General features: G+C 42.8%; 1 protein-coding gene across 2 annotated transcripts in view; it reads left to right on the forward strand.

Moving 5' to 3' along the window:
* The window catches only part of capn15 (calpain 15), a 46,510-nt gene that overhangs the window by 28,437 nt on the left and 5,202 nt on the right, over positions 1-12,871 (forward strand). For both annotated transcript variants that reach the window (XM_073490280.1, XM_073490279.1), the window contains exons 3-10: positions 45-253; positions 3,117-3,300; positions 4,704-4,927; positions 5,600-5,725; positions 7,318-7,470; positions 9,948-10,109; positions 10,693-10,928; positions 11,030-11,199. In XM_073490280.1, coding sequence (XP_073346381.1) covers positions 45-253; positions 3,117-3,300; positions 4,704-4,927; positions 5,600-5,725; positions 7,318-7,470; positions 9,948-10,109; positions 10,693-10,928; positions 11,030-11,199 — 1,464 coding nt within the window. The remainder of the gene's footprint in view (positions 1-44; positions 254-3,116; positions 3,301-4,703; positions 4,928-5,599; positions 5,726-7,317; positions 7,471-9,947; positions 10,110-10,692; positions 10,929-11,029; positions 11,200-12,871) is intronic.

Raw genomic sequence — 12,871 nt, forward strand, 5'->3', positions numbered from 1 at the left:
GAACATGTTCAGTAGACTCATCCCTATCTCATTTCCTCCTTCAGAACTCTGTGAACTTCGTGGATGACAGTTTCCCTCCGGGACCTCGCTCTGTGGGCTTCCCCGAGGGCGACAGCGTCCAGCAGCGGATTAAAAAGTGGCTCCGTCCCCACGAGATCAACTGCAGCAACTTCAAAGACCGGGGCGTCAAGTGGTCCGTCTTCCGCACGCCTCGGCCGTCCGACATCCTGCAAGGCCTGCTCGGGAACTGCTGGTGAGCTGTCAGAACTGAACCCAAGGACACACGGGAACCTCATCAGTCTAAATAACTTAGACCAGTGTGGAGGCAGGTCATTCATTTAAAAAAAAAGGCTTGAAAAACAAGGAGGAGGTTGCCCTGATTAATGTTTTCGCTCAGGTCGAACAAGAATAGCCGAAGATCTCCGAAGTAAAAGGACATTCTTCACTCACTTCAGTCCCTGTGAAAGTTCAGAGTAATATAAAACAGACAACAGATCACACTTCATGTCTGTGTGTGGGTTTTTGTCTGGAGTCTGCTTTAGATGAACACTGCAGCCTGAAGCTAGCAGAGACCGACAGTGACAGAGAGGCAGTGAAACAGGCAGTGAAACAGTAAGTGAAGAGCGAGAAACTGAAAAATTGGACGGCAGAAAGAGAAGGCAAGCATTAAATGAAGGAGGGAGCAGGCTGTAGTTGGATAGATGCACAGATACACCTGACAGGGAGATTATTCACGGGATGGTGAGTCTGGTCACACGCTTTATCTCTCTGTCCTTGTTCCGTGTGTCCTTTGGGGTCTGTTTATACTGTATGTGTGTTGCCATCCACCATCTTCCCCCACACACAACAAAGAACAGTCACTCACAAAGTTGTCCCGAGACAACTTTTCGCTTCACACACAGCTTATCAAAAATAACCCTCCCCAGAGCCGAATCCTCTCACTAGCGACAAGATGTAACCCTAATTCATCTCTCTCACTCTCTCGCTCTCACACACACACACACACACACACATACACACACATACACACACACACACACACACACACACACACACTTGCCCTAATAAACCAGCAAACAGCCCAGCTCCCTACAGCCAGCCAGTGACAGCAGAAGAGGTAGTGTCTTGTCCTTGAGTTCGGCTGCAAATACAAGCTGACATTAGAGACACATTATGACACGGCTAATTGGATTTTCATTCGATTTTTTTTTTTCCCGTAGCCGATTGGGTTTTCATCAGCGGCTGAACGGGCCGATCGGCCCTGCTCAGCTGCCACTTGAGCAGATGGAATATAGCTTTAATAATACACATAAAGAGTGTCATTCTTTAAACGGCTGCTGCACTAACACACATTGACGGCTGGACTGAAAGGGATATTACTTTCGTCTGTAGATATAGCGACAGTAATACTCATGGGAAAAGGATCAAGTCAGTCTGGTAAATTTGAGTTGAGTCATTAACCGTCTACAATGTTGCTGCGGTTCACTGAGATTTTCCTACTCAATCCAAACAAACAGCTCTATCTCACTAATGATGAATGATGAAGATTTGTTTTCATTTTAAAATGCACAACTTCCTCTTTAATTTGGTACCATATAATGGGCATTTGTAGCCTTTTAGACAGAGTTTGATTCAACACATTAAAATTAGAATGGCACTCAGTAGAGCACATATTTCCGCCAAGGCCAAACAGTCCCCTTCAATAATTCCATTAGGCCTAATCCAATATCAAATAAAACTTATTGAAATCTGCTAGATCTTATTTTATTTGGATCCGCATCAAATTGTACTCACTCATAGAATACCAGCTCCCTAAATATGCCTTTTTCATCAAGATCCATGTATTATTCCCTGAGAAAATGCACCAAAACTTAAAGAGGGTCAATTTTGGACTAAGAGCCATCCTTCATCCAGTTTCATGGAAATCTGTTCAGTAGTTTTTGTGTAATCCTGCTGAGAAACAAACCAACAAATGGACACAGGCGAAAACATAACCGGAGGTAAGAAAACAACAAATTACACTAAAACTATAAACATTTGCGATCAAATTCATCACCGTCTACCTAAAAGACAACGTAACTTCGGGTAAATTTTGTGTTCCTCGTGCATGTGGACCGACAAACTCTTTTGCGAACTTCCCTTGGAAAAAAGCCTCTGTCCGTGGCAGTGAGAACCAGGCAGCTCACGCTGTTTAATGATGATGATTACGTGACGTAATGTCAAGCAAAATAGTTGAACTCAGTGTCTTTGTTGCTTGTGGAAACAGGTTGGAAAGCCGTGAAAAACAATTCTTAGATCATTACGATGTACTCTTCAAGTTCTGGTTATTGTTGACACCTTAACGTATTTACAACACAAAGCTCAGGATTTTTCCAAGTTTTCATTCTGAGATTAAATGATGGGTGCTCCCGGGGGCTATAGGGTTAAGAAAGGGGGTCAGTATACTGTCAAATCAGCAGTGAGTCAGCAGCACACATATTTTTAGCTCATTGTTCCAAAACTTGAACAGTTTGTAGCCATTTCATCAGCATTGTATGAGCTCTTTCTACATTTGCAGATGAACTAATGTTCGCTTTAAAATCTATTCCTTTTAAGTCAGATCCCCGTGTGCACAGATGCATTTCTCTTTAGTGAGGAATTAGCATTTTCTGATATATCCGGATTTTTTTGATTAACTAATTTTCTCTCTTGCAAACTAATTAGGGGAGGCGAGCCAGTTTGTCTTCGCTGCAGGGTGAATTAGCAGTATTGTGGATGTATCCAGAAGGCATAGATGCTTGACTCATCAAATGTGATTGATTTTCAATGAGGGCAAATTATGTAAAAAGGAAAAAAAATCGTTCATAACTGCTCAAAGTACCATGTGGAAAACGATGTTTTAATTCAACATTTACAGTCTCGTGGCTGCTTGTCTGATTTTGCTGACTAAAGCAAGCATCCGTTCATCCATCCACCTGTCTGTCACAATCAGCTGATCATTTATGTCTTTGCATCTCCATTCATTTCACAGCCTGACTCTGATTGTCTTCGTTTCAGTCACATCCTCTCATTCACCCATCTGTCCATCCTCATCCGGGGTTTCATTTTCCGACTCACTGACTTTTATCCCTCCCTAGGTTCCTGAGCGCGCTGGCGGTGCTGGCGGAGCGTCCAGAGCTGGTGGAGAGGGTGATGATCACCAGGACCATCTGCCCAGAGGGGGCCTACCAGGTGCGGTTATGTAAAGACGGGACGTGGACTACGGTGCTGGTGGACGACATGCTGCCCTGCGACGACTATGGCTACCTCCTCTTCTCCCAGGTCAGGAAAAGACGGGCGGATGTAGGGAATGAATGGATGAGATGATGGTGAAAGAACAGAGGTGGACTTAATTCATCCAAAATGCATGTTTGCCAATGGAAAGTCGGGTGAAGTTTCGTAATCCACAAAACATTTCTGGAGCTTCACAGCAGAACAGCATTGCAGCATTCTCCTAAACAACTGAAGTGGATGGGGATTTAAAATGTAAACAAACAACACAAAAAACACATAAAATGGCCCCATAAAGCTTAAGCCCCGAGATCTCAAACTGATTTAAAAAGATGTTCAGTTGCTACACTTGTCAAGACGTTATGTATGCATGCTGACATGGCATCTGATACAGATTAGTCAATAAGTACCGAGAACAACCGGATGTGTGGATAACAAAGCTTGTTTTCTTGAGATCTCGAGAAATGTATTATCCGTTAACCACATAAATAACTCGTCATCTCGAATGAATAAAATTTAACTCATTATCAAGGGAAAGCGGAGGATATAATATGTTTGACCCGTGGCCTTCGTACTGACTTTTCACTTCACAGTGTGTTTAAAGGGAATAAAAGTTTTATGGCCCCGGTGGGGGCTGCGCAAAGTCCATTCATTTGCCTCTAGTGACATCACTTTATTCAGCGTTGGGTTGTGTAGTAGGTAATGTAGGATCAGCTTTTGATCCTTCTGTCCATTGTGAGTCCGACTGAGTCTTTCAGAAGCAGCAAGGACATTTGAAGTATAGCTTATTAGACATACAGTATATATTGTGTGATTTATGAATAAGGAATGCATTCATAAGTTGCTCTGTGCTTGTTCATGAGTATTCATCTCTGCCTCGTTGATGGACTTTCAACCTAACATCAGTGTCATATTAACTTCTTAATGTAAGTTCAAGTTCATTCATTATCTGGCTTTTTATCACTAGCATGTCTCAAAGGAGCCCACAGAGAAGGATTGCACCTCGAGGTCTAATTAATCAGCAGTCAGATGAAGTATTGCATTATGCAACAAATAAAGCGGAGGGAAACAAAACCAGGCGCTCTCATGATGCTGCAGAGACGCACTGTAAAACCTGTCGGACAGTATCTGCATAATCTTGTTGAGACTACCTCGCACCGCCAACCTCAAAGAACTAGAGAAAGGAACAGCGCTGGTGTTGGGTAGGCCAGGTCAAAGTGGATTCCTTCACGAATTCTTTGACGAAATGATAAGCTGTCACATGTGTGGACTTTCCACTTTTTCTACCAAGTTATCATGTTCACAAACCTTTAAACACTTGAGTCACAGCCAACAGGTTTAGAGCCAACACCTTAAAACTCAACATCCTGTTTCGAACGTGCCTCCATCAGTGAGCTCACTCTTGATTGAGATATGACTCAATATTTTCCCTCTTCTGTTTCCCATCGTTCCAGGCTCAGAGGAAGCAGCTATGGGTGGCGCTGATTGAGAAGGCCCTGGCCAAACTCCATGGCTCCTACTTTGCCCTGCAGGCAGGGCGTGCCATCGAGGGCCTGGCCACACTGACGGGGGCTCCATGCGATTCCCTGATGCTCCAGGTCAGCTCCACCAACCCTCGGGAGGAGCCCATCGATACAGACCTCATCTGGGCCAAGATGCTCAGCTCCAAGGAGGCTGGGTAAGAGACATGGAAATTTGTCTTTGCTGGCTTTGCTTGTCATTTGCTCTTTGTTTTACTATATTATTACACTATGAATAGGTACTTTTACAATACAGGTAATACAGTAAACATCTACTTGGAAAAACACTGATTTAACATCCTGTCATCACAACTACAAACACTCAGGTGTTATGAAGCTGCAAAGGTGCTTGAATGCCAATTTGCAGCATATTTCAGTAATAAAAGAGGTCTGATAATGAGCACTTTGATATGTGAGCTTTCAAAGCAACATGAGACAGCTAACTGAACTCCAAAGGGGCAAAATCATCTGTGGCCAAACTGCAGGTCCATCTGTTAGAAAACCTGTAGTATTTTTTAATATATCAAAGGGGAACAGCCTGGAACATCATGACAACAGTCGCTTACTGTTTTTAACATCAGCAAAGGAGCAGCAATCATATTGGGACGTATTTGACGTACACAAGAATAAACGCTTTGCATATTTGCTTTTTGTACTTTGCTGCCAAATGGGATTAAAAAAAATGAAATAAAAAAGATTTTAATTTTGAGGCTTTTCTGGAAAAATATTTAATAAGTAAACAATTAACATAATAATTAGTTGGAAATTACAAAAGAAGCACAAAAAATGTTCCGTTTCATATATCTTCCACTGTGTATCGTCCTTGTTAGGTTTCTGATGGGTGCGTCCTGTGGAGGAGGCAACATGAAGGTGGACGACGTCGTCTACGAGTCTCTGGGTCTGCGTCCTCGACATGCCTATTCTGTCCTGGATGTACGAGACGTTCAAGGTTACAGGTATGAACAGACAATAGAAAGAATGTGAAGTAGAGTCATTACGTGCCTGTCTTTGCCCTTTGATACATCCCATCCTGATCACGTGATATTTCTCTTTAGACTTCCGTCTATCTGCTCTATCTTCTTCACACATCTATTTTATTTTAGTAGCATTTTGGCAAGAAACATTAAACCACATAGCTTAAAATTCTGTTGCATACGCTGCAAATTGTGGGTGGAAAAAATGCATAATGCAATCTGTCGTTTAGATCAATGTACTGTCAAAGCATCAGTATCTGACGACCTGAGAATGAGACTCAAAAATCAGCTATCTTTCTTTAGAGTCGTTTTAAAAGTCTGCCTACACACTCTTGCTTTACTTGTCCACTTTAATGCACACACACCGGCTCGTCTTGCCTTTCTGTTTCTCTTTCCCTATATGTGTCTGTTGACTTTCTTCGTCAGCAGTATATTTTATGAAGAGGCTCAAAAAACATTCCTCGAGTTTTGGATTTTTTTTCACCCATTTGCGGAGTAGGCTTAATTACGTTGCCCATTGAAACTAGCTTAACCTCTGACTGCTTTCTTCTCTATAGTCATGTGGTTGCCAGAACGTAAACATACAGGATCGTAATATTAACCCTGGAAAATCTTATGTTTCTATGTGAAGTAACAGTGAGGATATGAGAACTCACAGAATTACATATTCCTCTGCACGCTCTTCCACTTAAAAATCTACGTCTTAGTCGTCTCATGGCTGAATTATTTCCTCCTGTTCCTTCAGCTGCATTTCTTAGCCATAACTGTCGTAGATTTCATAGTAGAAACCATTGACTCATAGGGCAGGATTCACTGGCACAGCCTTGTAAAGAACCCACGTCTTAAAGATTTTGTTTACTCATTAAAAAAGCATATTCATAAACAAGTCTCCCCTCAGATTTAAAGCTACATTTTATGCATCATAGATATTGATGGAAATGTATCCTGAGTTTAAAACTGACACATACTTTGAAGTGTTCCCTGGATGATTTATACGTAAATGTGGTGGAGGTGTGCTGCCAACAGAGAACGGGTTCACATCACTCCAGCTTGATCACTTTGATCATGATAGCATTGTGAGTCAACACAATGGGGGCTTCTTCCGACCTACCTGTGAGAGGAAGTTGAGAGTGGTCGTAAATCCCAGGTGTAATTTGCTCAAGAGCCTCGCACACAGCCACTTTAATTTACTGCCATAAAGCAATCGGAGTGGAAGATTGGGCCGCGGTGCTTGATCTAAAATGGGTCGGAGTCCTCCTGCTACGAGCCGGAGGAGATGAAAAGCAGCTTGGAAACAGTGATTCCCCTGCCCCCCCTTTTTTTTTTTTGGAAAGTGTGGACTCTCCAATATGGTTTTCCATTATACCTCCCAAGTTTCTCACTGTAGGGAGGAGGCAGTAAAATGAAATGGGTTGTTAAAAAGTAGGCAATCATCCATAAGAGGCGCAATATGAGTCTGCGGAGAGATGGGATAGTGCGTTGACTGAAAGACACTTTAACTGGATCCTGTTTTTGTCGCTCCCTCCCTGTTGATCATCTCCCTCCCTCCGTGTCGCTCTCTGCCCACGCCTCAGGCTGCTGCGACTGCGGAACCCGTGGGGTCGCTTCTCGTGGAACGGCAGCTGGTCGGACGAGTGGACAGACTGGCCGCAGCACCTGCGTCACGAGCTGATGGCTCACGGCAGCAGCGAGGGTGTCTTCTGGATGGAGTACACAGACTTTATAAAGTAAGGACAGAGAGATGATTTTAATTTCTTTTGTAGTGGTAGATGTGTGTTTCTAATCTGTTCGAAACCATTCTTGGTTTGTTCAGCTCAGGAAACCGTGGGCTTGTTATTCACCAAGACACACACAACCACAATGACATCACAAAGCTTTAAGTGACAACCCACAACTTCCTCATGAGTGGATGAGTAGGTATGGTGTCATAAAGTAACCCACTCTGTGAGACTATTCATTCCCAGGAGACCTTTTCTCCCCCTGGTGGCCTTTAGGAGGCATGGCAGCATCTATCCTGCCAAATACTCTTTATGTACTTTCATAAATAGCAAAGAAAAGCAGCAAATTCTCACATTTAAGAAGCTGGAAACAGCAAAATTTTGACATTTTTGCTTGAGAAATTAAATTATCAAAATATTTGGCGACCAATTTTCTTTCTAGGATTAATCGACTAATCCTTGTGGTTCTAGATTTCAGACTTTCTCGCTCCTCTCCTGTTTATTCCAAAAACAAACCAGAAAATATGAAATGCATGACTTCCTATGCAGATTTATCCCAAGAAAGATCTACACCAACACCAGCTGTTTAGAAGAACAAATATTGAAGCTTTAGTTCACTGAGCACAGGTGAAATTCTCTCGAACTCGTCCGTTAGAGGGGCACTATGTAGTCGAGGAAATTCAAACTCAGAATTTAAATATTTACAATACTAATGAGGTAATAATACAAATTCAGAAATATTAATTATTTCTGTAACTGAATAAACAAGCTGTTCTCAGAGGAAAATAAGGTCCCCAGATCACTGTTTGAAGCTAGAAAGGTGGCAGGGTCCGCCACATATAAACAAAGTAAAACAGTATGAAACTGTGTTGTCCTTTAAGGTCAGTTTGTTTATTCATTTTATTCAGTCATGAGAACAAAGAGTGTTTGTTTATTTAGTTTGTGTATGCTTAAAAAAACAGTTTCTCTTCTGATTAATATTTCTTCACAAAAACTACATAGTGCACCTTTAATTGCGCCATTAAGATGCACATGATAAGCTAAAAGTGACTGATGGCTTAGCAATCTTGTGTCTTTGTGGAGTTTGCTGACCATCTGTTACTTACACCAGACTGAGTGACAGAGTTCTTATGTTTTTTCTTAGGGCATTGTGTTTGTCACCATGTTCTTGTTATGGAGTTGTTTTGTTGTGTCTGCTTCAGTTGCCACGGATCCTGCAGGCAGAGGCTAAGACTTGTGTTTTGTCATATTCGATTAATCCTGTCAATCAATCACACACAGCATCACGTATCGACTAGTGTTCCTCTAGCTGTTCTTTCTATGTGTATGTGCCTTTCATAAAATTGTCATTGGTCAGTGCCCTTGAGGAGGTCAGTAAACACAGTTGCCCATCACAGTTTCATGGAAAACAGAACAGAAACTAATCTGGAACATAAAAGGAACCTGTTTCCCAGCAGTCAAACATAACTGAACCACAATGTTGGAAATGGCAAATGAATTACAGCCCTAAAATCAATCTAGAGCGAAAAATGTGACAAAGATTGTCGAATCTGTGTGGCTTTCAACAGAACGCTTTAAATTTTGTGAAAAACCTGATCTTACAAAAGGGAGGTCATGGACCAGACTGCACTTGCCTTGAAACCTTCTTCTTCTATTCGTCTGATCAATGGACGTTGTCACAAAGTCCACCGTGTTAGCAGGTTTACCTAAAGATGAGTTGTGTGTGTGTATGTTTTTCATGTCCCTCTTGTCTAACAAAATAAGAGTTGCCATAAGTCGAGAAGGATCAATGTGTCTGGCCTCCTGAACGACTCCAACCTGAAAAATGTATTCAGCCGTGACCAGAATTCCATCTGTCTTCCGACTGTTTACCGTTTTCTCAGACAGACAAATAATCTCAGCATTGTGCTTTATGACAAACCTGCAGCCTGTGTCTGCCTCCACTTGTTTTAGTGTGGAAAAAGAGGAAGTGGGCGTTTTGTCAGGCAAATATCAAGCCGCTTATGTCGTCTCATGTGCATCAAGTGGACAAATATGGCTGATATTCATTATTAAGGATGTCAGACATTTATCTCCAATGATCAAAACCTACTGTAAAAAAGCAGCATACCAGCAGTTTCTTTCTCTCTCTTCATCCTGATCGTCAAGAAGACAAAAGTAAGATGTAAGACAGCGAGGTCAGGTAGTGATGAAACAATGAAAAACAGACTGAAAGTGAGGGAGGAGAATGTCTCCCGGGGCCTCCGTCTTTGAAGGAGGAGGTCTGATATGTTAGCAAGGTAAACGGTGTTTGTACGGCGGCACCCTCAGAGGCTATGCTAATGTTAAAGAGTTGCTTGTGCATACAAATAGATTTAGCTCACGACAGGCGGGGGGAGAGCAGCTGGTCAAATTGTTGGTGTCTCACAAGAAACATGCAGGCTTGATGCTATATGTGCATATACTAAAGAAGGCTCTGTTCTTTCATCCATGTCCTCCTCCTACAGGTACTTTGACTCAGTGGACATCTGCAAGATCCACTCAGACTGGCAGGAGGTGAGGCTGCAGGGCTGTTTCCCCAGCAAGGCGAGCGGGCCGGTCACCGTCACAGCCCTCACCGTGCTGGAGAGGACGGCGTTGGAGTTTGCCCTCTTCCAGGAGGGAAGCAGGTAAATGGGACGGCCGTCAGCATTTTTTTTAGTCCCCAATACAGACAGTATGAACAGTGGATGGAGCATGAAGAGTGAGGCCAATGCTGATGTGCTCTAAAACCTTCATTTTTGCCCCTGGTTGCGAGAAGAAGTTCGATTGTATGGAAGCTTATGAGAAAATGACTGGACGTAGACTGTTGGTTAGACCAGATGTGGACTGCATGTTACTGTTTTCAAAATTCCCGCCGCTACAGGAAACAACAACAACTACTTTTAAACTAGCATATTGGTTGCTGGTCGCTAACAGTATGAACCTAAACAAGCTAGCAACTGTTACCCTTTCTTTTGCAAGAATTTAGCCAATTTATGATAGGGCTTGCCTCCCCATGTTCAAAACTACTTAAAAATATCAACAACAATATCAATATCAACAACTCACCCAAATATGGTAACTTCTGTCTCCAAAAAAACAAGATGGTGAGGGCCCTAATGCCAGATTTGAGGCTTCAAAACAGAAGTCCACAAACCAATAACTGACGTCGCCTGTGGGTTTATTCATGGTCCTCACCTTCACCCATTCATCCCCTCTCCCTCCCTCCAGGCGTTCGGACACGGCCGACAGCCACCTTCTGGACCTGTGCATCATGGTGTTTCGCGCCTCATTTGGCAGCGGCAACAAGCTGACTCTGGGCCGCTTGTTGGCGCACAGCAAGCGAGCAGTGAAGAAGTTTGTAGGCTGCGATGTGATGCTGGAGCCGGGGGAGTACGCGGTCGTCTGCTGCGCCTTCAACCACTGGCAGATGAATGTCAGCAGCACGGGAGGTCCGCCCACGCCCAGTAGGTGTTCAGATATGATGTATATTTAATCACCATTACCATTCGTTCAACTTTAAAAATGCTGGAGCATATTCTCAAGCATATGAACGTCTCCTTCGCAGTCTCCAGCCCCACCAGTGGAGCGGCGAGGCGGCCCAGCCAAGACTTCCCCGGTTACATCCTCGCCATCTATAGCTCTAGGCAGGTGATGGTGGAGCAGGTGGAGGCGACCGCCACCACGCTAGCTGACGCCATTATTCTCCTCACAGAAAACAAAGGGGAAAGACACGAGGTGAGAGACGTGCTCTGTTCAGAAGAACGAATAAGGATATCAGTTATTGTGTCATTTTTTCTGCCCTCCCATCTCCTTGTCTCTCACACACACACACACACACACACACACACACACACACACAGTTTGTTCATCTTTGAATATAATATATGTGCTTGTGAAGCCGGAGAATGCTTGCACCTCGGTAAGCCACTTTTGAGATAACGCTTTAGATTTCCTCTGCAGAGTCCCGAATCCCATTCTGCCTTAACACATGCAAGTGCGTGCACATTATCTCTCCTCCACACACACACATACACACACACAGCCACTCACACCCGTGGACACAAATTATTCTGGCTCCCATGAACTGCGCTTTCCTGAAAAGTGCTGTCACAGTGGCTGGTATTTCAGAGGATGACAGAGCTTTTTAAACACTTGAGATCATCTTTGTTAAGTCGTTCAGCTCAACAGGAATTCACCGCTCGAGCTAGATGAGGCCAAGTGCTCTCTCTGGAGTGCACACACAAAACTCTAGTGTCTTAACAATGTAGGTAAAAAAAGATTGTTTTTGAGCGGGGGTGTTAATAAATAATTATAGCAGGCTGGAGTTTTGTATTCCGAGCACATGACAGATATTTTTTAGTTACAGTGGGATTACTGCATGCTGTAACTGTGTCACTGGATGTGAAATGACAGCAGCTAAAGCAGTTTAGCTACACTTGCATTCACTTTATTACAAGCAGAAGAGAGAGATCAGCAAACAGTCATCTCACCTCCGGAGAGAGCTGTTACTGTGAATGCAGAATGCCGTCTTAAAAGCATTTTAACACTACTGAGGAATACTGCGGCTAGTGATGTCAGTATAGCTACATTATAATCTGATGTTAGTTTTTGGTTTCTTAACAGTCTCTCTGCAGATAGTAGCCCCAGCAGACCAGAGTGCAGAGCAGCCACAAGGTTCATTGTATGCAGGAAAACTTATTTAGCCTTTTTTTATGCTATCAGATATATCTCTCTACACTTGTACCAGCCTCAGGCATATATGTGGGTATATGAGGTTTGTTTATTGAATACAAATTGGATTCAGCACTAATTTTATACACGCAAACACAAATCCTTCCTTCTGCACCACAGCCAGTTTTCAGTTACTTTCAGTCGCCCTTTAAATTAAGGTCCTTGTAACAACATAACCTGAATAACCTTAACATTAATGAGGCATTGTTCTCAGTGCAGTGGTAATAAGTGCATTTTTATGTTTAATAAATTATGCATTAATCTTCATTTATGGTTCAATATGCAGGAATGGGCCACCTGTTGATTTCATACTGTACTCCCAACAAATAGGGGCAGCATATCACCAGAGTCACCGCTAACTGCTGCTTACTGTATTCTGTTTATACATCAATGGCATGTAGCTCGTGTTAGCTTGTTAGCTCAGTTAGCCGTGCAGCTAGCCAAACTACCAGGAGAGTGTTAGCACAGGAGCTTTGAACTGCTGGAAGAAAGAGGTTTTGAGGCCCAGGGCTAGCTGGTTAGCATGCTAACTGCAACACAATACATAGATGTCTTCGTCCATCAATGACTTATTAGGGTAAGTTAGTTAAACGTGCTAAATATTTTTGTATAACAATTATATATAATTATTTATATTAATTATCATTAAATGTTTTTATTATAATTATTTTAATGA

Source organism: Pagrus major, chromosome 20, assembly GCF_040436345.1.
Source record: "Pagrus major chromosome 20, Pma_NU_1.0".
Classification (NCBI taxonomy): domain Eukaryota; kingdom Metazoa; phylum Chordata; class Actinopteri; order Spariformes; family Sparidae; genus Pagrus; species Pagrus major.